This window comes from Phalangium opilio, unplaced genomic scaffold (assembly GCF_054372755.1).
Source record: "Phalangium opilio isolate 3A_F unplaced genomic scaffold, DU_Popi_V2 ptg000079l_1, whole genome shotgun sequence".
In the NCBI taxonomy this organism is placed as follows: Eukaryota; Metazoa; Arthropoda; class Arachnida; order Opiliones; family Phalangiidae; genus Phalangium; species Phalangium opilio.
The window spans coordinates 7,724,475-7,747,548 of record NW_028324187.1 but is presented as its reverse complement, the minus strand read 5'-3'; the positions used below and the strand labels follow the sequence as shown (position 1 = coordinate 7,747,548).

The 23,074-nt window shown below is 34.3% G+C and overlaps 2 protein-coding genes and 2 long non-coding RNA genes across 6 annotated transcripts; 3 read left to right on the top strand and 1 right to left on the bottom strand.

Annotated features, from left to right (window-relative positions):
• The first annotated feature begins 463 nt into the window (after positions 1-463).
• LOC149654639 (uncharacterized) lies at positions 464-1,957 on the top strand. Its single transcript, XR_016370704.1, has 3 exons — positions 464-694; positions 1,037-1,233; positions 1,820-1,957. It is a non-coding gene; the product is annotated as an uncharacterized LOC149654639 (long non-coding RNA).
• A 2,192-nt stretch (positions 1,958-4,149) lies between these two features.
• Positions 4,150-14,756, bottom strand: LOC149654638 (uncharacterized). 3 transcript variants are annotated; one of them, XR_016370699.1, is made up of 4 exons: positions 14,358-14,756; positions 8,270-8,360; positions 6,943-7,091; positions 4,150-4,370 (listed from the first exon to the last, which is right to left on the bottom strand). It is a non-coding gene; the product is annotated as an uncharacterized LOC149654638 (long non-coding RNA). The 3 variants fall into 3 exon arrangements; XR_016370701.1 differs by having other exon boundaries at positions 4,150-6,881; positions 6,973-7,091; XR_016370700.1 differs by having other exon boundaries at positions 6,973-7,091.
• Positions 14,757-20,794: 6,038 nt separating this feature from the next.
• LOC149654637 (gastric triacylglycerol lipase-like) lies at positions 20,795-22,275 on the top strand. The gene is made up of 8 exons (XM_089845284.1): positions 20,795-20,801; positions 20,853-21,064; positions 21,158-21,347; positions 21,412-21,526; positions 21,581-21,731; positions 21,798-21,890; positions 21,956-22,117; positions 22,189-22,275. The coding sequence occupies exons 1-8, from the start codon at positions 20,795-20,797 to the stop codon at positions 22,273-22,275; spliced, it is 1,017 nt and encodes a 338-aa protein (XP_089701410.1).
• On the top strand, positions 21,806-22,815 carry LOC149654636 (lipase 3-like). Its single transcript, XM_089846250.1, has 4 exons — positions 21,806-21,890; positions 21,956-22,117; positions 22,189-22,391; positions 22,558-22,815. Exons 3-4 carry the CDS (start codon positions 22,350-22,352, stop codon positions 22,807-22,809), a joined length of 294 nt encoding a protein of 97 aa, XP_089702376.1. The 5' UTR covers positions 21,806-21,890; positions 21,956-22,117; positions 22,189-22,349; the 3' UTR covers positions 22,810-22,815.
• The last annotated feature ends 259 nt before the right edge of the window (positions 22,816-23,074 follow it).

Below are 23,074 nucleotides of genomic sequence, written 5' to 3'. Positions count from 1 at the left end.
TCGCTCCAAGGAAATTTTATGGAATTTTAAAGAAAGTTTCCTTCTCGCTCCAAGAAAATTACTCCTTGGAAAAACGGTAATTTTCGCTCCAAGGAAATTTTATGGAATTTTAAAGAAAGTTTCCTTCTCGCTCCAAGAAAATTACTCCTTGGAAAAACGGTAATTTTCGCTCCAAGGAAATTACTCCATGGAAAAGGGCAATGGAGCAATATTGTAGGAGACACCAATTTTTATGGAATTTTAAAGAAAGTTTCCTTCTCGCTTCAAGAAAATTACTCCATGGAAAAGGACAATGGAGCAATATTTTAGGAGACACCAAATTTTATGGAATTTTAAAGAAAGTTTCCTTCTCGTTCCAAGAAAATTACTCCTTGGAATAGGCCAACGAAAAAACGGTATTACTCCAATTAGTGTCGTCTGCTTTTAACGTCTTGAGGGCGTAAAACTTGTGGGAGAGAACTTTGTTCTTGAGTAACCGGCCGAAATTTCTTTCTTCGATTGGCATCGTGGATTCAAGATCGTTTCCTGCTCAGCTCTTGGAAATCAGGCCTTTCGCCGACGATCAGCCATTTTTCTTTTCGCCGTCAAGGAATTAATCCAGAATCTGGAGATCTTTTCCGCCATTGAATGTTCTTTTGGAATCGATTCAGCGAGGTCATGTTGGAATGAACAAACTTGTTAATGCGCAGCAAATGTAAGCCTTTTTTAAATAGCTTATTGTTTTAATAAATTAAGTAGTTTTAATGAAACAGGCAGTTAATTATTATTATTTACGTAAATTCAGTCTATTAAATAATAATTTTGAATTAAAATTAAATAAACCACGACCACGCGGTTAAGACATTTGAACAAGGCTTAAGAAATTTAACTTAGATTATTAAAAAATTTCTTATCAATATATCGCCAGTATTTCGCTAATTATTTAAATATATGGGATTATTTCGGTAAATTATTTTTTTTGTTAGGCTTAAAGTAGCACTTATTTTAAAATTAGGCATTGCCTTAATATTTGTAATTAATTTATTTTAATTTTTAGACGCGGATGATTTTCTTGGATAAACTGTTGCTGGTTATTCAGAGATGTTTTCAAGTAGACTTGGAAGTTCATCCGATGTTAAGGACCCTATATCCAGATGACATCTTTCTTGGATTTGCGAAACAAGAGGCCTTCAATCTGATTGGACCGTGAAGTTTTTCCCCCAATTGACTTAATTTTATTCTTAAATTTAATCGGTAACTAGCCTACCCCATTTAATTTTACGCGGTCAAATTTTAATTTATGGAACGCTTTAAATATTTTTTTGTAAAAACTTTTTGTAAACACCTCAATTGTTTTTTTCTCAATAAAAATTTTTTAACTTGCCTCACGTTCTTTGTTTTCTTAAAAAAGTTTCGATATGGGGGATGGCTTGAATTTTTTAGGGTCTGGACTTAGGGTAGTATTTTTGGACCCTTTTTTAGGCTTTTTCTTACTTTTTTAAACAATTTAAGCTTGTTTTAGGCTAATTTTTTTCCAAAACAATTTGATCGTGCTATTTTTTGATATATAAGCTGAAAGAAGCCTAAAAGAGGGTCCTCAAAAAATAGGCTATCTGTTTAGAGCTAAAAAATTCAAACCTTCCCTCTTAATCAAATAATTTTTAAGAAAACAAAAAAAGTGGTTTAAGGCATAATTTATTGAACAAAAAGTAAAAAAATAAGGTGTTTACAAAAATTTTCAACAAAAAAAAAATAAAGTGTCCAGTAAATTAAAGTTTGAACGTGTAAAAAGAATTAAGTAGTTGCAAATATAATTCTAATAAAATTTTGAATTTTCCAGTTTCGGTGATATTCATCGCATCTTTGTAGAGAATGATTGCATGGCCATCACAGGTTGAAAACATCTTGTATCGCAAATCCAAGGAAGATGTCATCTGGAATGAGCGTCTCTAACAAAGGTTGTAATCATCTGCTAGGAAACTTCTCCGAATGACCAGCAACAGAATATCCAAGAACGTCATCGCGTCTAAAAATGAAAATATATTAATAACAAATATTAATAAGAATTAGAGGGGCCTAACAAAAAATAATTTTAATCTATGGTTTTGTTTCCGTAAATTATTGAAGAAAAACTTTGTAAGAAATTCCCAAAAAATAAATTTAAAAATCACACTAAATATTAAACCAAATCAGAATTAAAGGGCTACTTTAAGGTTCTAGCAAAATAATAATTTAAGAAAAAACCAAGTAAATATTCCCATAAATATAATGTAAAAATTCCACTAAATATTAAGCAATTTCCATATCAGAATTAAACGGCTACTCAAGGTCCCAAAAAATAATAACTCACGAAAACAATACCATAGATTAAAATTAAAAAAAAACTACGTAAAATATTCCCGTAAATATAAATTAAAAATCTCAAGCCTTAACTTCGCGTTCGTGGCTCATTTTAAAATTATTAAATTGACTTAATCTCCATAATTAATGATAACTTATTAACAGTTAATCCTAATTAATTTGAACCATTTAATTTATTAAATAGACCGTAGTTCATTATCTAAAATAATTAAATACTGCTACGAATGAAATTTTAGAGTCTCAAATCTATAATTTACGCGTAATAATTCTAAAATGCCCTAGTAAATTTAAATTAAAACGACGGCGTAAAGTAAAAACTTAGAGATTAGTGCCAGGCCCGTATAAATTTTTATAAAAGGTTTAGCCTAGCCTAGTGCAACCTAATCTGGCCCCGTTAAACCATACGTTACTCATTTTAGATAATATAGTTTCGCGCCGTTAAATGAGACCTAATTTGCAAACAGTCGAGGTTTATTATTTAAAATAGATAAGGAATTTAATTTCCCCTAATATGAGCCCAAGTACTTCATTTAAGATGTTCTAAATTAAGCCTTGTCTAACTGACCTCGTGTCTGGAAATTTCTTCATATTGTAGTTAATTTTCAATAAATAAACATAATTAACTAACAATTAACTCTACCTAAATAATCTAAACTCTAGGATTAAATAAAATAATAAATTGCTAGTTGGATGGCTTTGGATTATTGAAAGACTTTCACACATACCGTATTAGGCTTAACCTTTCGCGTTGATTTCAACGTTCTAATGGACATTAGAGTCACGTCCCACCATCGGCGTAAAACGTGGCTTTCCATCCAATACTGCCTTCGAAAGTCAGGATTACGAGGAGCTGATCAAGGAACGATGTTGACTGGTCGCCGGCGCAGAGAGAAAAGAAACATGGACAAGTGGAGTCCGAGTTTTATAGTAAATTCCATCGTTGGGGGCGCTTCGAAGTGTGACGTGGGCGCTAATTCAAATTAGAGAACACACCGTTAGGCCTATATAATATTATAGACAGCGCCCCTAGCGGCAAATTTCTTCATGTATTAGATGTCAGTAAATACGTAACTACGTATACAGCGCCCCTAGCGGCAATTTATGAACTATCTATTGCTTACACGAATGTCTAGCAGAATTTTATGATGTTTTAGATGTCAGTAAATACGTAACTACGTACACAGCGCCCCTAGCGGCAATTTATGAACTATCTATTGCTTACACGAATGTCTGTCAGAATTTTATCATGTTTTAGATGTCAGTAAATACGTAACTACGAATATAGCGCCCCCTAGCGGCAATTTATGAACTATCTATTGCTTACACGAATGTCTGGCAGAATTTTATCATGTTTTAGATGTCAGTAAATACGTAACTACGTATACAGCGCCCCAAGCGGCAAATGTGTGAATGCTTAATAATCCGTTCATAACTAGTAAAATAATAACAACCCGTAGCCCCTAAGTTACCCACAATCCCAATCCCGTTTGAAATCGCTAACGAGTTTTTAGCGAGTAGCCCCTCGATAATTACTCGTAATCCAGACGCAACCATTAATCCCCATCCATTTTAAATCACCAATGAATCCCTATCCTTTTTAAAAGCGTGAATAAAAATCACCAATAAAAGAAAATTTTCATTAGTGAATAGCCCCTCGACGCGCTGCCTTTAACAGTGCTAAAGTGATTACTGGGAACCTCTAATTAACCCATATTCCCAATCCTATATAATCTAATTAATGCATTTTAAAATCCTATATATGCCTGTTGTAACTTAATTGACAAGAAAAGGAATAAAAATTAAGATTCATTAAATCGACGAACAATTTATTTATTCTATGGTACATTTATAAGGTATAATCAAAAGTATATAGATATAAAAACAAAAAGTAAACTTCGTTGAAACTTTCTCGCGGCGTGTGATCTGAGAAGCCCTCTTTTATCACTGAATGGCGTCGATCCCGTCACCTCTGCTTGGCACTGGGAAGAAGACGTGAATAGGCTCACAATGCGGCAGATGCTCGTATTTTTCTTTGAAATTAGAAAAGTTCATTTTAACTCATTATAGACATAAACATTAGAATTAATACTTGGAATGCTTTAGTTAGCACAGAAACTACAATAAAACGCACAGAAACTACAATAAAACGCACAGAAACTACAATAAAACACAAAAACTACAATAAAACGCACAGAAACTACAATAAAACACAAAAACTACAATAAAACGCACAGAAACTACAATAAAACACAAAAACTACAATAAAACGCACAGAAACTACAATAAAACGCACAGAAACTACAATAAAACACAAAAACTACAATAAAACGCACAGAAACTACAATAAAACACAAAAACTACAATAAAACGCACAGAAACTACAATAAAACGCACAGACACTATAATAAAACGCACAGAAACTACAATAAAACACAAACACTACAATAAAACGCACAGAAACTACAATAAAACACACAGAAACTACAATAAAACACACAAAAATACAATAAAACACACAGAAACTGCAATAAAACGCACAGAAACTACAATAAAACACACAGAAACTACAATAAAACGCACAAAAACTACAATAAAACGCACAGAAACTACAATAAAACCCACAAAAACTACAATAAAACCCACAAAAACTACAATAAAACACGATAAAACAGCATAGAACAGCATAAAACAGTATAAAACACAATAAAACATCATAGACACACATTAAACAGCATAAACACACTTTAAACAATATAGAAACACAATAAAACAGCGAAAACATATAATAAAACAGCTTAAAACAGAATAAAACAGCATAAAAACACAATAAAACAGCATAAAACGCAATAGAACAGCATAGAACAACATAAACCACAATAAAACAAACAGATAAAACAATAAGGTAACAAATTAAACAATAAACGAGCAAATAAGAGAATAATTGATTCCAAAAATCAGATAGATAAAAATTAATTATTTTAAATTGGACAAGAAAAATCTACATTCTTCACTAGAACCATGAGTGAATCATATACTACCTCCCTAAGAGCTAGTATATGATTCACTCATGCTAGAACTCTATAATCTACTTTTGAAAAGAGCTGTCACGCTTATTTCAAAATCAAGTTAAGCCTACTTTTTTACCTCTCCGAGTGACAAATTCCTTTTGTCAAATCTCCGATTGTAAACAAGATGGCTCCTTACGCCACGCAAATCTAATAGACCAAAAGGTCCTCTTTAAACTAGTGTTCTCGAATTTTCCCTAATTGCAAAGCATTCTCCCGAAAACGCTTTTTAAAAAATCAAAAAATTAAACAGAAAACCACATATTTCCATAATATTCAAATTCCTTTTGTCAAATCTCCGGTTGTAAATAAGATGGCTCCTTACGCCACGCAAATCTAATAGACCAAAAGGTCCTCTTTAAACTAGTGTTCTCGAATTTTCCCTAATTGCAAAGCATTCTCCCGAAAACGCTTTAAAAAAATCAAAAAATTCAACTGAAAACCACATATTTCCATAATATACAAATTCCTTTTGTCAAATCTCCGGTTGTAATTAAGATGGCTCCTTACGCCACGCAAATCTAATAGACCAAAAGGTCCTCTTTAAACTAGTGTTCTCGAATTTTCCCTAATTGCAAAGCATTCTCCCGAAAACGCTTTTTAAAAAATCAAAAAATTAAACAGAAAACCACATATTTCCATAATATTCAAATTCCTTTTGTCAAATCTCCGGTTGTAAATAAGATGGCTCCTTACGCCACGCAAATCTAATAGACCAAAAGGTCCTCTTTAAACTAGTGTTCTCGAATTTTCCCTAATTGCAAAGCATTCTCCCGAAAACGCTTTAAAAAAATCAAAAAATTCAACTGAAAACCACATATTTCCATAATATACAAATTCCTTTTGTCAAATCTCCGGTTGTAATTAAGATGGCTCCTTACGCCACGCAAATCTAATAGACCAAAAGGTCCTCTTTAAACTAGTGTTCTCGAATTTTCCCTAATTGCAAAGCATTCTCCCGAAAACGCTTTTTAAAAAAATCCAAAAACTCAACTGAAAACCACATATTTCCATAATATTTAAATTCCTTTTGTCAAATCTCCGGTTGTAAATAAGATGGCTCCTTACGCCACGCAAATCTAATAGACCAAAATGTCCTCTTTAAACTAATCTTCTCGAATTTTCCCTAAAGTTAATTAACATTTTAGCTTAAATTTTGACTTCATTTTTGAAGCTCGAGGTGATTGATATAGCGATTAGCCGCGACGGCGAAAACAAAGTGCAAAACATTTCACGAGGCAAAATAAACAGTAATTACTGTTTATTTAGAGTAATGAGTAAATACTTATCCTTCTAGATTACCATTAGATAAATATCACTATCATTAACCCTCGAGAAATATTAATTTTAACGCAATTAAAATTAATCAAATAAAACAATTAGTTCAGGTAGATCCGATTACACTTTGCAGTTTGGTTTTTTCGTTTTTAGCGAAGAATCATTTGTAAATGGGTAAATGAATGTCAATTCGTCATACTAGATAGTTAAAGAAAGAGGATGATAAAAAGAGGGGGGGGAGGGATGAAATTTAGCCCACCTAGAAATTAATGTATTTAGGAAAGAATACCCGTGGCATCTACGTCAGTCAATTAAACCAGGAGAACGAAGAAGATTCCAAAATGAAACGTCCTTGCACTCAAATGCAAATTAGAATTGAGAACACGCCGCCGGTAACTCGTTTCTCCTCTAGAGGGGAACGAAATAAATAAGTGAAGGATTTTTCAACCATGTCTTTACAAAATTTAAAAGTAGAAATTAAATGCAACCTAAAACAAAAAATAGTACAGAGTGGAAACTTTGGCCCTGTACCATACGATCAATCTCTAGACTTCTCCTCAAAGTGTTGCTGTTGTGTAGGGATGTTTACAGGATTTACAGGCAATAGTAAAAAAATAGGCTTCACGCCTAACATAATGTACATTTTTACAAATTAGGGTTAACAACTACCATTCTTTTTCAAATAAGGCTTAACAACTACCATTCTTTTTCAAATAAGGCTTAACAACTACCATTCTTTTTCAAATAAGGCTTAACAACTACCATTCTTTTTCAAATAAGGCTTAACAACTACCATTCTTTTTCAAATAAGGCTTAACAACTACCATTCTTTTTTTCAAATAAGGCTTAACAACTACCATTCTTTTTTCAAATAAGGCTTAACACCTACCATCTTTTGTTTTTCAAATAAGGCTTAACGTTAAACCTACCATTTTTCAAATTGGTTATTATTATTTTTAAAAGAGTAGACTTAATTAACACCTACAAATTATAGCAAACGAATTTAAAGTACCTAACGTCTAAACTTTGATCTACACGTTACGTTTTTTGGGTTAATTTCATAAATTCTCTAATTAACACGTAGTTTAAGAAATAGATCTAATTCTTAATAATTCTAATTTGTGATATTGCAAACTATCGATATTTGATGTTTTTAGAGTAGGCGAGAAAAAGGGGCCGCAGCCTCACCCTAGCCCTTAGCGTTAATAGATCTTTAAAATTGAAAACCTCAAAGGCTGAAATAAGTAAGGGAGTTTCCAACATAATGTCACCAACAACCGATTAGCAAAATAGAAAAATACCCAAAGACAGAAACAGAATAGCCTACGTTCTTTCATTTCTTCCGCCTCTCATTAAGAAAAGCAGAGGCCTCAAATAGGTGGTCAAAAAAAAATTTCAAAACTTAAAAAGAGAATAGATTATTTCGAATTATTTATTGTAATATTCTTCTACTTTCCCTTCGTATATAATGAACTTTATTTTTATTTTTAAAAGCAACAAAACCCCAACCAAACAAAACAAAATAAAAATACGCAGAACTTAATAAATAAAGAATGCGGTCAAAATATTTATTTTTCTATACTTACAAGTTTCCCTTTCGTGTTTCCGAGATAATTTTGAAATATTATCCTTACGATATCGAAATGTAGAATAGCTTTATTACATTACATGTCCGATCTACAAATAATAAGTTTTTGGAGGGTTTAATTATTTATGACAATGTGTATGTTATCAAATGCAAATATAGATAACAGAGTGTGAGTCAGATATTGCCTCTTAGTCACCAACCAAGGTACAGTTGGTTCTATGGGCCACAAGGGACACACTTAACTGTTATGACAATGTGGATGTTATCAAAAGCAAATATAGATAACAGGGTGTGAGTCATGTTGCCTCTTAATGATAAAGGTACAGATGGTTCTATGGGTCACAAGGGACACACTTAACTGTTATGACAATGTGGATGTTATCAAAAGCAAATATAGATAACAGGGTGTGAGTCATGTTGCCTCTTAATGATAAAGGTACAGATGGTTCTATGGGCCACAAGGGACACCCTAAACTGTTATTATTTGTTCTTGATACCAGTTTTCTTAACTATCAAATTTGTTCGAGGTCTTTGTCGTCTATACTTTACGTTTTCCCCATAATTAAATAAACAAACGGCACAACAACGTTTCTGCAATCGGAAATTAATCTTTAATAACACCCTAGCTGCTGTTAGGTGTATTTATAAAGTACGTGTTAATGATCTCGGATTCTATTTCCTTTACAAGGTGGGACACACACAAAACTACACTTCCTAACATTGTTAGATAAGAAAATTTACGTCAAAACTTTCAAAAAAACGCCACACGTGGGCTGGTAAATGAAATCAGATCAAAACGTGGGTGTTCCAAATAGTTTGAGGGGCTAACCACACATAACGGATAATATATACTGCCCCCTCGTGGTGTATTTGGGGGTTAAATCTCGCGTAATATTACTAATAGCAGAAGTGGTATGAGACTAGAAGTGAAGGGCTCTAGCATTGGTAATAGATCCTGGCACTAGTGAACAAATTTGAGGATTTTATGCCGCTTCCCACGCGCTAAAACTGGAGAGAGAAAAATTGGTCGAGTTCCAAAAACATTTCCTACCCCCTTCCCCTCAACCTAAAGCCGCAGAACACGGACCCGGCTCCTTGAATCTAGTTCGGCCGTCTACCACCGCGAGCGTCTCACCTTTTGGAGGGAAAAATTCTGAAACCGCCACTAGAGGGCCAACCGTTAGTGTTTTATCAAGTCTTTTCACAAATGCCGAGTGAAGAATTTGGTTAGCTCAATACTTCTAGTATCATACCACTTCTGCTAATAGTCAATAGGAAAGCTAATTTTATTTATCAGCCAGCAGGTGTCGCACTAAACTATATCATAAGTTCATAAGATATGTTTGTCACTGGTAACTTAGAAACTGGAGCTTGTCATGAAGTGACGTAGGTCATAGATTCGAGGTAAAGCGACGCCTGGTGACTAGGGCGTTGTCAAAGGCTTAGTACAGACTAAATAGCGCCTAGATGGATCATGGAAGTCCTGCAAAATTAACTACCGAGTGTAGGACTTCAATTCACGTCGCTTGTCGTTCTCGAACTAGCTCTCAGTAAACCTCTTGCATTACGAAGTATAGGTAGTATCATACTTATGGAAGGAACATATCACTTATAAACTTACGGTCTGAGTGATTGGCCCCTCGTTATAGTTTGCTAGATTTTTTTCGGTATTCCGATTTAAAATTCTTATTTTTGCTCCACGATACGATTGTTCAACTCGGTAGACAATGCAAGTGTTTGCAGTAACATATTTATTATTAAAAATATTTTGTTTGAACTAGCTATATGTATTTCCACTTGTCCCGGCGTTATTTTTTCACGTACGTGATTTGAATTTTGGGTGGTCCTTCTAAATCATTTCTAGACCAGTTGAATATATGTATTAACACTTTCGATATAACTTTCCCTGCGGGGTGTTACTCTTATTATACAATTCCTTTTTTTCTATTTTGTATGTTGAAAACTTAATTTTTGGCCGCGTTTTTGGCGTTGAACTTTGCACCGGGCGAGTATAGTATGACCTTTAACCCCCCGTACTACGCTTTAGAATTAGTAATTAGTTTATTTGAAGTATACCTAATGGTTCATTGGTAATGATAGACCCTGTACAGAAGTCAGAGGTATGTTGTTTAGTCACCTGGTTTTCGTAAGACAGAATGAACATTGATGGGCATGTGCATGGCTAACAAAGACGTATTAATTAATTAAGATATGGCCTGAAGTAATAGTAATACGGACCATCCAAATTTGGTAACTTGAACTGGTAACGTTGAAGCCCATTCTAACAATGAAAGTTTGATTGAAGCATACCTTATGAACTTAAATTTGAAATAAGGGTCTGGTTTTTTATAATACATAAATACGATTGTGTTGTCAAGTTCATAATTAGGCATCTCATTATAGTCGCAACTAACTAGCTTAAGCCTTATAAATTACTTTGAATTTAATCCCGTGTGGACGTAACACTGCTTCAGGCGGGCGAACGTACAATTCCAAAATTGTTCTTAATCCGTAGTATTTATAGATCTTAGCAAGGCCTTCGATTGTGTAAACCACGCGATACTAATTAAAATCGTGGAAGGTTGCAACATGGACCAGACCATCACGGACTGGCTCTCCTCATATTTATGTAATCGTAGCCAACAAGTCTGCCTTAACGAATGTAGCTCCCCTTTAAGCCAAATTAAGGCGGGAGTTCCTCAAGGAAGCATTCTGGGCCCCTTGCTATTTAATTTGTATACTAAAGACAATCATCGGGCGGTTGGTGAATCTCTTTTGTCGGAGTATGCCGATGACGAGACTTTACTTGCCTCAGATTGTAATATAACCGCCTTAATTTCCAAACTAGAAACGGATTTCCTAGCCCTTCGTAACGGATTATTTAAAATTGGTTTAGCGACCAATATTTCGAAAACAAACTTTATGATTTTTTCTCCAACTCGCAAACATGCACTCGAAGTCCGCGATATTTCAGTTTTAGGCAAAACAGGAATCATTAGAGTCCCCCTGGTTAAATATTTAGGATTGTATATTGACGAAGATTTTTCATGGAAAACCCATATCGATTACACATGTAAAAAAATAAAAAAAAGAATCTGGCTATTACAACCCCTATTTAATGCTCTAGAAAAGAAAGCGTCATGCAACTTATATAGTGCGCTAATTCAACCCCTATTTGACTACATGAATATTTTCTACGCTGATGGAAATAAGTCATATATGAATCAACTGCAAGTCCTCCAAAACAGTTGTGCGAGGCGAATCTTACATAGAGGGCGACGCTCATCCGCAACTGTCGCTAGGTCTGAGTTGAATTGGTTGGACGTGGCATGCAGATATGAGTTGCATCTTGCAACACTTATTTTTAATATTATAAAGGGAAATACTCCTGATTATATATTAAATATCTTTGATTACGCTCTAAATGGACCTAAAAACTATCAAACTAGAGGCAGCTCATATAATTTATACATGATGAATACCTCTAATAAATTTAATCAAAAACAAATAAAGACTAGAGGCGTAACACTATGGAACAATTTACCAGTGGGTATAAAACAAATTGAATCTAAACCATGTTTTGTAAAGCAAATGAAAATTTATTTGAAACAAAAATAGCTATTGTACATTATGTAATTTAAAAGGCGGACTCCCTCGTAAACCAGAAAATTTCTGAACGGGAATATCCGATGAATAAAGCCCAATATTATTATTATTATTATTATTATTATTATTATTATCTTAACAATGAAAATTTTATTTAGCATTAGTTTAAATTATGAAAAGAACGTACTTCAACGCGGCGCGGTTTCATTACTTACTTTACAATTCGTGCTTGACTCATTTAACGTTGAAATTAATGCAGTTTAATACCCCCAGGGTGGGGGGAGGGTAGGAGGGGTTAAGGGGGAATAACACGTGTGTGTTACATATCTATGTCTTTCTCTCTCTCTCACACACACACATGCATTTCACGCTATTCTTTTTACTTAACCTAAAAGCGCTGTAATTATCCGGATTGACAAGTTTCAAAGTTTGCGAAGAACGTTTTACTGCAAATATGTCGTAAATTCAATTTTCGAATTTCTGCAGTTAATTGGTTTTATTTTGCTATTTATTGCAGGCTGCCCAAGTATCAATACTAAGTTTGTGTTTTGTCATTCCAGTGAAGTGTTGCCAGTGTGAAGCGAAGAGCAGTTCAGTTCAAATCCGTACTTGTAACTTGACAAATTCGCAGAGCGGTAAGTTACAATACTCTTATGAATTATGCCAAAGTTGCTTTTCCATCTGCAGTGTTTCAGGTGTGAAACGAAGAGGATTCGAAAGTGAAAGACTTGCAGTTCAATTCAGTTCAAATCAGTACTTGAAACTTGACAAACTCATAACAGAGGGCAAGTTAAAACCTTAATTGCAATGAAGTCAAAGCGGACAGAGAGACGGGACAAATTCTAACACACTTTCCAGTATTAATAGCAAAATTCGATGTAATTCATCAAAATATTAATAAAATTAATTTACTGCGTTTTAGCTGGCAGGAAGGAACGTATTTGAGGAAACCCCTACGCGTGGGGGTAGCCACTATCATTCTTGAAGGTATTAAGAGTGTCATGGAGTTAAATTCAACGCCCCATTACCTTGTTACGCCATTTAATTTTCCCCAAATTTTGCCCCTTTTAAGTTTCATTTCATTTCATTTCGTTTCGTTTCACCTTTTACGTTTTCACGATTCTCGAACTTTAACAGAGAGCTGGGGCTGCAAAGGCGTTTAAAACCTATTATCCCCCTTCAGCTTGAAATTTAAGACAAAAGAAATGGTTAATATTTGGACCACTTCTACACTAATAGCACCCAATAGTGGTTTTTATAACTTTTTAAAACTATTTCTCGTTTTTTTGAATGAAAACCTTGACACGTGTAATCTTGTGGTTAAAACTATTTTGTTTCTGAAGAAACATTTTTCAAAGTAGGGGTTGCACGCTTTAAACTGAGACTGAAACTGATTATCAAGGCGTGTTATAAAGGACTAGTTTCATGAAAATAATGTTTTAGGTATTTAAGAAGGAATTTTTGGGTCAAAATGGTGGTCTAAAAGGGCATTCTTAAAAGATGGGTCGCAGTATCCAAATACTTTAGATAGGACGAGCTTGAAAGTTATATCCAATCCGCGGCCATCTTGAAAAATGGCGGGCAGAAATGTTTAAAAAACCCTTGCTAGCGTTAGAGGTACCAAGGATGATGGGGGAGGGTGCGAAATCTGAGATAAATAGGCATGCGCGCTAACTGTGGAACGACTCAGGTTGGGTGGGACGCCAAAAATGGTGGAGGACTAGTCGGACTCAATTGTAATTGGTAGGTCTGTAGCCCCTTCTTGACCAATGAGTTATGAGTCCGACTATTCCTCCCCCATTTATGGCGTCCCACCCAACCTAAGCCGTTCCACAGTTATCGCGCATGCTTATTTCGCTCAGATTTCTCATCCCCCCCACCATCCTTGTTGAAACCAAGTTGATTTTGAAACTGACTACAAATAAAAAAGGTTTCATAAGACTTCTCCTTTAAAATCTGCGTATCACGACATTAAACCGTTAAGTTACTTAGCTCCCTTGGATAAAAGTCAAAATTCCCAATTTCCTTCGTGAAATTGTCTGAAGTACACAATGAAAAATGCTTTGACTTGCAAAGATCAAATCAATATAAGATTTTAAACATCGGGGGACGAAGCAACAAAGAAAAAAGCTTTTAACTTTGTTTAAAGATTTTTAAAAAAAAGTCTGCATGAATTATGTTTACGTCTAAGCATTTTTTCTTTCTTTCTAACTGGGTTTTTCTATTATTTAAAGTCATAGATACATTTAAAAAAGAACTGCTGGCCCCCTTTAAGTGAACTCTTAACTTTTGTGAAATCGAGACAAAAATTGTTCTTTTCTTTAGGATTTGCACTCACGGAAACCAAATAGGGTTTATGGGCTAAACTCAATAAACATTTCTTGAAACACTGTAATTATTTAAAATGGATTTGATGTTTTTAAACGGATGGGTTTGTGGTGGTTGTCGTTGTTATGGTAATCAACATTAACGTTACTTACGAAATATTTGGTAAGATTGCATGAGAAAGATCTTGGGCCTTCTTGGCGCCTTTCTCCATAGGTTAGAACTGGTGATTATGGTTTGTTCAGTTCAGTTTAGTTCAATTTAGTTCAGTAAATCAATAGAACGTTAGTTACGAAATATTTAGCAAGATTGCATGAGAAAGATCTTGGGCCTTCTTGGCGACATTCTCCATAGGTTAGAACTGGTGATTATGGTTTGTTCAGTTCAATTCAGTTCAGTAAATCAATAGAACGTTAGTTACGAAATATTTAGTAAGATCGCAGTGTTACACGAGAAAGATCTTGGCGCCATTCTCAACAGGTTAGATCTGGTGATTATGGTTTAAAGTGGGTGGATGTTTGTTCACTTTAGTTCAGTTCAGTTCAGTAAATCAATAGAGCAAGGGGGACGTAGTATCATCTCCCAAAAAGGGTCTACTAAATTTGAAATTCACATGGCATAAAATTATTCATGTAGAAACTTCCATTATTAATTATGGAATTCAAATTATGCAAATTATCTTACCAAAAAATTATTCTAAGCAAGTCAAAATTGACAGTTGACAATTTCAAAAGTATAAATAATGAATTTACCTATACGTGACTTGAATTATTGTTGTTCAAATTACATCCGTGCTTTGGGTTTCTCGGGCGATATCTCTGAAATTATTTATTTACGAAAGGTATTTCGGGAAATTTACATTAGAAGGTGATTCATAAAATTTTCCCTTCCTGAAGATCAAATTCGTCTAGCTCATTTTCCGGCCCATTTAATTCTATCCCTAGCTTCCAAAATAATTTAAGTGTTGGTGGACCAAAAGAGAAACTAAAAAAAAAGAAAGGTTTCAAATGAAAATGAATGTAACGTTAGAGTTTCGGATTCACTTTCCCCACCTAAACTTAATTGAACTTTAAAAGTAGATTAATTCTAGAAATTTTCTTTAAAGAAATACGAATGAACATGTAGATGTTATAGAAAGAAGAGTTTATACTTAAGCTGGAAGTCATATTTGAAAAATGGCTGCCTTAAACTTAATCTTAATTGTTGAAGTTCTCTATAACTTCAACAAATTTGAACCGATTCTAATGAAATTTTGCTTACACGTGTCTTAGATTTGATAGAATAAGTGTTTAATTTTTGGAGTAATTTGGCCTCCATCTTGAAAAATGGCGGATTAGAAAAGTAACGTTAATATCTTGAGACAGTAACTTGTGCAAATTTCAAACCAATTTTTCTCAAATTTTGCGTGTTCTTATGTTTTAAATGTGATAGAAAAACAGTTTAATACGAAAATTACTTTGACAGCCATCTTGCAAAATGGCGGCGGACCTATATTTTTGGTGGCTATAACTATGGCAAAATTCCAAACAAAAACATAGTCGGTTTCAATTTTGCAGGTTAGCTTTCGATACAGTAAAGAATAAACAAATAAAAACATATAGATTGCATGTGTACTTTATATAACAGTAGGTAGAAAATTCCAGAACTATAATCAGTTTAACCATTATCACGAATGGTATATAATTTCTTCCGTAAAGAGGAGGGTTATTTTAAAGACAAAACTCAGGTACCTTAAGCTTAAGCTTAAAAGATAAAATTTAAAAAAATGCGTTACTTGAGATCTGGAAGATATAAGATTACCTTTCTAGATTACTATCTATTAATGAAAGAAAATATAATTCTTATTCCGTCATATTAGTTCTAAATAACTTTGAACTGAAAAGTGTTCAATAATCAACAGTCGCCGGTACTATTGATTTGTTATACGCGTTTTCTAGTATTTTCTTACAGCTTAATACGTTGGCATGCTACGCCCATGTGCCGAATTATAGTTTGACTTAATTCCTTTAAAGAAAGCCCAGGCATATTAGCCTAAAAAAGCGAAAGCCCTCTTGTATTAGCTATTTCTTATTTTATTTTTTTAAATAATTTTTCTTTTTTGGTATTCATAAGAGGAGAGATAAATTTCGTTAAAAGTTTGAGGGGTTTTTTTAAAAATGATTTTAGTTCCGTTTGTTAATCAGAATCGGTGAAACTATTTACTTATATAGTTTTATCATAAGTTTATAAGTGGTTTGTTCCTTCCATAAGTACCTATACTACACTACCTATACTTAATTCGTAATGCTACTGAGAGAGTTACAGCTCGAGATAACTAGTTCCAGAACGACGGAAGCGACGTGAATTGAAGTCCTACACTCTGTGCTTAATTTTGCATGCAGGACCAAGTTCCATCTAGGTCCTATTTAATCTGCATTACTAAGCCTTTGACAGCAGCGCCTCACGCACCAGGCGTATGTCGCTTTACCTCGAATCTATGACCTACGTCACTCACTTCATGACAAGCTCCACTTTGTAACCAGAATTTATAAACTTATGGAATGAACATATCTTATGAACTTACGGTTTAATTACACCGTCTCAAAAGGGAGAGGGGCACAGTGTCGTCTGCTTGATGTAGGTTATCTCAGTTGTGACGTCAGTGCCTAGGTAAAACGTCACAGGCTTAGCTTTGTCAGTGGGCGGCCATGTTTGGTACCACGTTGGATCTATGGGCAAATAGTATGAGTGACGTCACACTAAGACTTCTGAGATAGCTCTATTGTTTACTTTTGGTTGGGTTTGGGATACATTTTTATTCAATACTTATCCATCTTGTTTGGGGTCTTAATACAGCGGGTGTCTTAGAGCGGGCGTGGTTGCTATTTAGGCGCGTGTTATGACGACATTCGTAACAAAATCACCGCCACTGCACCACTACTACCACCACCAAAGCAAATTAGAGCAAACTCTATATAACTTTTTCTCTAGTTTCTCGCGCCCCGTTATAAATTTTCTAGTTATACATTTTAATCTTTCAAAGAAAAGAAAAAAAGTTGCTCAATTTATATTTTAAATAAACGTTTTTACCCATGGACAGGTGAGCTCAAAATTCAGAAGAATAGATCTGTGAAATAAAATACAGTAATGTTGGCTTATTTGTGAAGTTTACATTTCTTATTCTCTACTAAGTTTACTAAAATCTTATTGTTGATAAATAAAACTAATAACAGGACTACCTTGGTGTTTGACCATTCTTCAATTCATACATTACGCTTAAGAGTTAAACAATAAAAACCCAACAGATAGAACCATTGTTTTCTAAATGCGGAGAGATGAGGGGATTCAATCCTCTCATTGGCACCATCTAGAGATGCTTCTGTTATTTCAATTATTACCTAAAATGGCCGTCCCTTACCACTGCAGATATGTCTATTAAAACGTCAGTTACATAGTAATTTATTTACTCAACTAAATTTAGCGAAAATCGCATTATATCAGGAACAAAAGCGAATTATATGGCTTGTCGAAAAAACCAAAAGATGTTGATAGATCATCGAGAGGGTACGATTACTTAATAACTTAGGGTGTTGCCAAGTTGGGTCCCCGCTGTTACCTTCGTCTCACTTTGTCTTGAATATCAAGAACCACATGTTGAGTATAACTCAAGATAATTTGAGTGACCTAACCCACGAAGTTAAATTAAATAATGGAACGTTATTATTAATTTATAACGAATAATAAATTAAGCTCGTGTGTGAAAGTTAAGTAAACTTTGGTGTTCGGGGTCATGCTCGTTTCATGTTGGATAAGTGTTAAGAAATAATAATATTATTGCAGGGCGTTGGGCTTTATTTAATATTTAAAACTAATATCTTAATTTATGTGGAATTTATTGTATATTTTAATTTTAAACAAGGCGTATTTATGCTTTGCCTTAATTAAGGCATTGGTCAGTCTTAAGCTCTTTCAGCTGTCATATTGCAATGTGTCCTCTAATGAATAGTGCCTAGGGGCCCCCGAGGTTGTTGGTCCACTACTAACTATTCAACTAGACACACATATATATTTGATACCTGATAATCAAATCATACGCCATAAACAGATAATCATATGGGCGTTTTTAATTTGAAATTTTTTCCAATTATCATGTGGCAATGCTTTGGAATTTATCGGTTTATTTTAATCCCTTGAGGCGATCTATTATTACTATTCAAAGTATTTAACGTGTTTTTTTTTTACTTTTTCTTTTTGAATGGCGAAATGTAAATATTCAGACCATAAACATTGATATTAATACTCCATTTTCAATATTGAGAATTTGTGAAATATGGGTGGGGTTTGTATAATTCCTACAGAGATGCTATTGCAAGCATTTTAAATATGTATCAAGTTTCAATTTGATAATAATTTGAATTTAATTTAGTTAATTATTTAAAATTACATTTAGTAGACCCCATACTCTGTTAAGCGGATTAGTTCCCCCATACCTTAGTTTCCAGCATCAGAAAACTGTTACCCTTAATATCTCCTCTTAGTCCTTCTCTATTTAAATTTAGTAATAATTATACATGACGCATTTGGAAATTATAGTAAATTAACGGTTTCAGTATAATGCATTTACCTTAAGCTGTGATTTCATTTTGATGGATAAATTTCATAGTTCTCGTCTTATACAATGCAGTTGAAAACATACAAAGGGGGTGAAGGATACGCCTATAGGGTACGACCAAATTATTTTAATATTTATATAAGCAGTTCTCATTTTAAAAATTTGTAACAGAGAGAAATGGGAAAAGGAGTTGAAAGCAAATCTAGTTTTATAAACTCAAACTTCAATATGAAATCTATTGCACTTTAAATGTCTGACCACATCTTGAACTTGTTCAAAACAATACCTTCATAAATCTCTCTACACATTAGCGCGTTTTAAGGCGTTGCGTGAAAAGCGTCGCCAGATGTCGCCATTAACGCAACTTCTCGGCCCTACTTTTTCAAAGGCGTTGATGTGTAGTAAGCTTAACGTCGCCCTGTTACGAAAGACTGGAACAGTCTTTCAGATTTTTTCCACCAACCAGAAGCCAACAGCGTTATGACGTCACCACCCATGACGGGCTGTGGCAAGATAACTAAAGTATAAGTTCTGAAATTATTTTTGAATTAAAACATACCATCCTAATTAAAACTATCTTGCCGTATGGGGGTATTTTTTTTTTTTTTTTCAAAACCTTTCAGGTTAAGAATACCTTATTTGTCAATGGTACTGTGACTTTTAACTCCTTTCCTTCGTTTTCTCTGTGTTTTACTAAATCTTGGTTAGATCTCGGAACTTATTCATTAAAACTACGATATAAATCTAGGACCGGGTTATTATATAAGAAATATTTTGAATACATTTTGACTGATAGCCGCTGCCGTTTGGACAATTATTAAGTAAGCACTGGTTGGGAATGGAATTTGATTCTTAGCTTTGGAGTATGATTAACCTTATTTAATAAGTAGTTTAAAAAGACTTTCTATGTTTGTGGCACCTCACGTATTACGAAGTTACAAACCCAACCAAAAGTGCTAGAGCAGTTATTATATTCCCTCCCTCGCCCATTTTTCATTACTCTGATTTCAACGCATTAATATTCTTAAGGTATATGATATAACTAAATATACGCTAGCTGCTACGTCTCGATAATTGTTCAGCCACCGTTATAAACACACCCTTTTCCACGAATTAAAGTCAACACGATAAAGAATAAGAATTTAATTTTAATTATTTGATTTAGTTTTACCACGAATAGATTTAATTTTAGAAGTAGGAATGAAGAACGGTTAGTATTTACTTCAGTCCGACTCATAGCCCAGTAAAGAGACCCTCCCTCCAACACGAAAAGTTTAAATCATCTTATTGGCTCACGAAAACTACGTTTTGATGACGTTGCTGATGGGATGGCGAAAAATACGTAATTCCTTTTTACCTCTGTCGCTATGACCCTCCCACCTCTTCTTACATGCCCCCCCCCGTCCGGTGGAAGGGGGGGGACTTTGACGCGCGCCCAGATATTACTCTGTTCTCCATTCCTACTTCTAAAATTAAATCTATCCCCGTATCTATATACTTTTGGATATAGCAAGGGAAATTTAAAGAAGCAACAACTAATGATAACAAGGGAGGGTACGTGTGACGTACGTACCATTCTCCCAAATGAAAGCTGTCTAATTCATAGCAGACAAACTATAAAACCACGCCCACCTTATTTAGTTTACTCTACCCTTAGTAACTGCAGGGAAAAAAGAAAAAAAAAATCATTAATATGGAAGCTTCCAACTTATCAATACACAAAGATACTTACTTAAGTTTCAGCTGTGCCTTCCCGTCAAAATAAAACGTAGCATGTCAAAATCAAACAGCGTTCTTGAAATTTAGGAAGGTAAATGCATTTAAAACCTTACAACAGTATAGGGATACCGTCATAAACCAAAACGTTAGCTTTGAAAGAACACGTGTTCAGTTAGAAAATTACTTCCCTCTCATAAAATTGTCATTTATAATGTACGAGTTTAAATTCACTAAAACATCAGTGCATTCTTGTTATTCGTTATTTCAACTCCTACTACGAACATGTCACGTCTGTTGTTAACGTTAATTTCAATTAGTTTCTTGAGCCGCGTAATTAAAGGAAACACGTACGAATCACAGTTTTACAAAGATACAAATTTGCTAATTAAACCGTACAAAGATGCCTCTCCAATCGGAATCCTAACAGGAACCGCTGGAAACGCCGTTACATTAGCGCGAGATATTTTGGAGCAATTCATAATTGCAGTTACAAATATTAAATTTCCTGATAACCCTATATATTCTAATTTGCCACAAGCGCAATACAATACCGTAAGTCTAGCTGGCTGGCAACTTTATTTATACATAACCTTATAATACTCTATCATAAGTTCGTGAGCTTTTTTTCTTTCTTTTGGATTTCAGAGTCAGTTGATTAGTAAAGTACTTGATTTCCCAGTTGAGGAGTATTTGATACCTACCAGGGATGGTTATCTATTAGGTGTACAAAGAATACCATCTTCTAGACAAGGGGCACCACCTGTATTGTTTGTGCACGGCATAATGGAGTCTGGAAAACTCTGGGTTATTAACGCCAAATGGAATCAAAACTTGCGTAAGTTTAATTTTAAGGATTAATTTCGAATAACATCATTAACCCTTTTTAATTAATTGTCTAGCAACGATATTATCAAAGGAAGGTTATGACGTATGGATTGCCAATTTAAGAGGAGCCCCTGATTCGAGAAAACACGTCAAATACACGGATAAGGACCCCAAATTTTGGGAATTCAGGTATTTTAAAGAAAGTCCTTACTCTCTTGAAACCTGATGAATTTTACGTCACAGCTACAACGAGTACTCGCAGATTGATTTACCAAGCATGATAGATTACATCCTAGACAAGACTGGAACTGAACAAATTTCACTAATAGGACATTCATTGGGTTGTGGCCTTTCAATGGCTTTGTTATCCAGAAATCCCGAATACAATTCTAAGGTATTACCAATGACAAATAGAAATAATAGGAAGTACCCTGCATGGTTGATTTATAAATTATCTCAGGTTAACGTGTTAGTCGCTTTTTCACCATTTGCCAAAACAACGCATGTACGCAACCCCGCGTTTGACTTATATCAGCTGTTTAGTTTACTGACTGTAAGTAACTTTACATAAAATCGAGTGTGCTTTAGTAATGTGAACAACCTCATTTTTACAAACAGCCGCTATCTGGTCTGATAGGGACCAAAGGTAAATTCTTCCCATTACTGGAAACATACGATGATTTTAACGTAGAGATCTGCAAAATTAGCATCGTCAACGCTTTCTATTGCCAAATAACTCAATCGATTTTAATTAGTTTAAAATCGAGGAATATCAACGTGGTATAATATATATTTAACAACTTTTGATTCTTAATTTTGATATTAACTAAATTATTTCTAATCAATTGCAGACGCTAATACCAGTTATATTGGATCAATACCTAGCTACCACTTCGACATATGTCTTGGTTCATTTCGCACAAGTAAAGTTTTACTAACGTTTTGAAAATGGAATTGAAATTTCTTTAATTAGAAAATTTCATTTTAGATAAGGAGAGACGACAGATTCCAAATGTACGATTTTGGCAAATATAATTTTAAAGTCTACGGTGAAGTAAGTACCTTTATAAAACCTTTATCGCTTGGAAACTAGCGCCATCTATATCAATTAGTACGCAATGCAATTTTCTTTTTTTAAAGCTCACTTCCTGTTTTTTTCTATTTGCTTTTGGTGCTCTTTATTGGTAAACGCATTGGACTAAATTGCGCTTCTTCTATAGGACAAACCACCTGCCTTCGACGTGCGAAGGGTCGAAGCACCCGTGGCTTTGTTTAGCAGTTTAAGCGACGAACTTGCTGATCCCGAAGATGTCAAATACCTCAGGGAAAACATACCTAATCAAGTCATTGATTTTGTATTTCCATTGAAAGATCAATTTAACCACGTTGATTCATTCTTCGGTCTGAACGCACCCACGATGCTTTATCCACGTGTTGTACAAATTTTGAAGAGTATAACTGGTTACGACTGACCATAATTAGGCCTGTAAATTGTTGAAAATAAAATACAATTCATTGTAAATAAGTAAAACAAAAACTGAGCTTAATCGTCACTAAGCCTTTCGGTACAGCCAAGAAGTGATATCTAGTTTATTAGGGAGAAGGTATAAATTCGCCCCACATTTATAATCTAGCTTTATCTCCAGTCCAAACAAACGTAGGTCCGGAGTTAATCCCCGCCGCCTCTAAATTACAAGCAGCATGCATCTCATTGGTTCTTGAAAACTCACGTCAGCG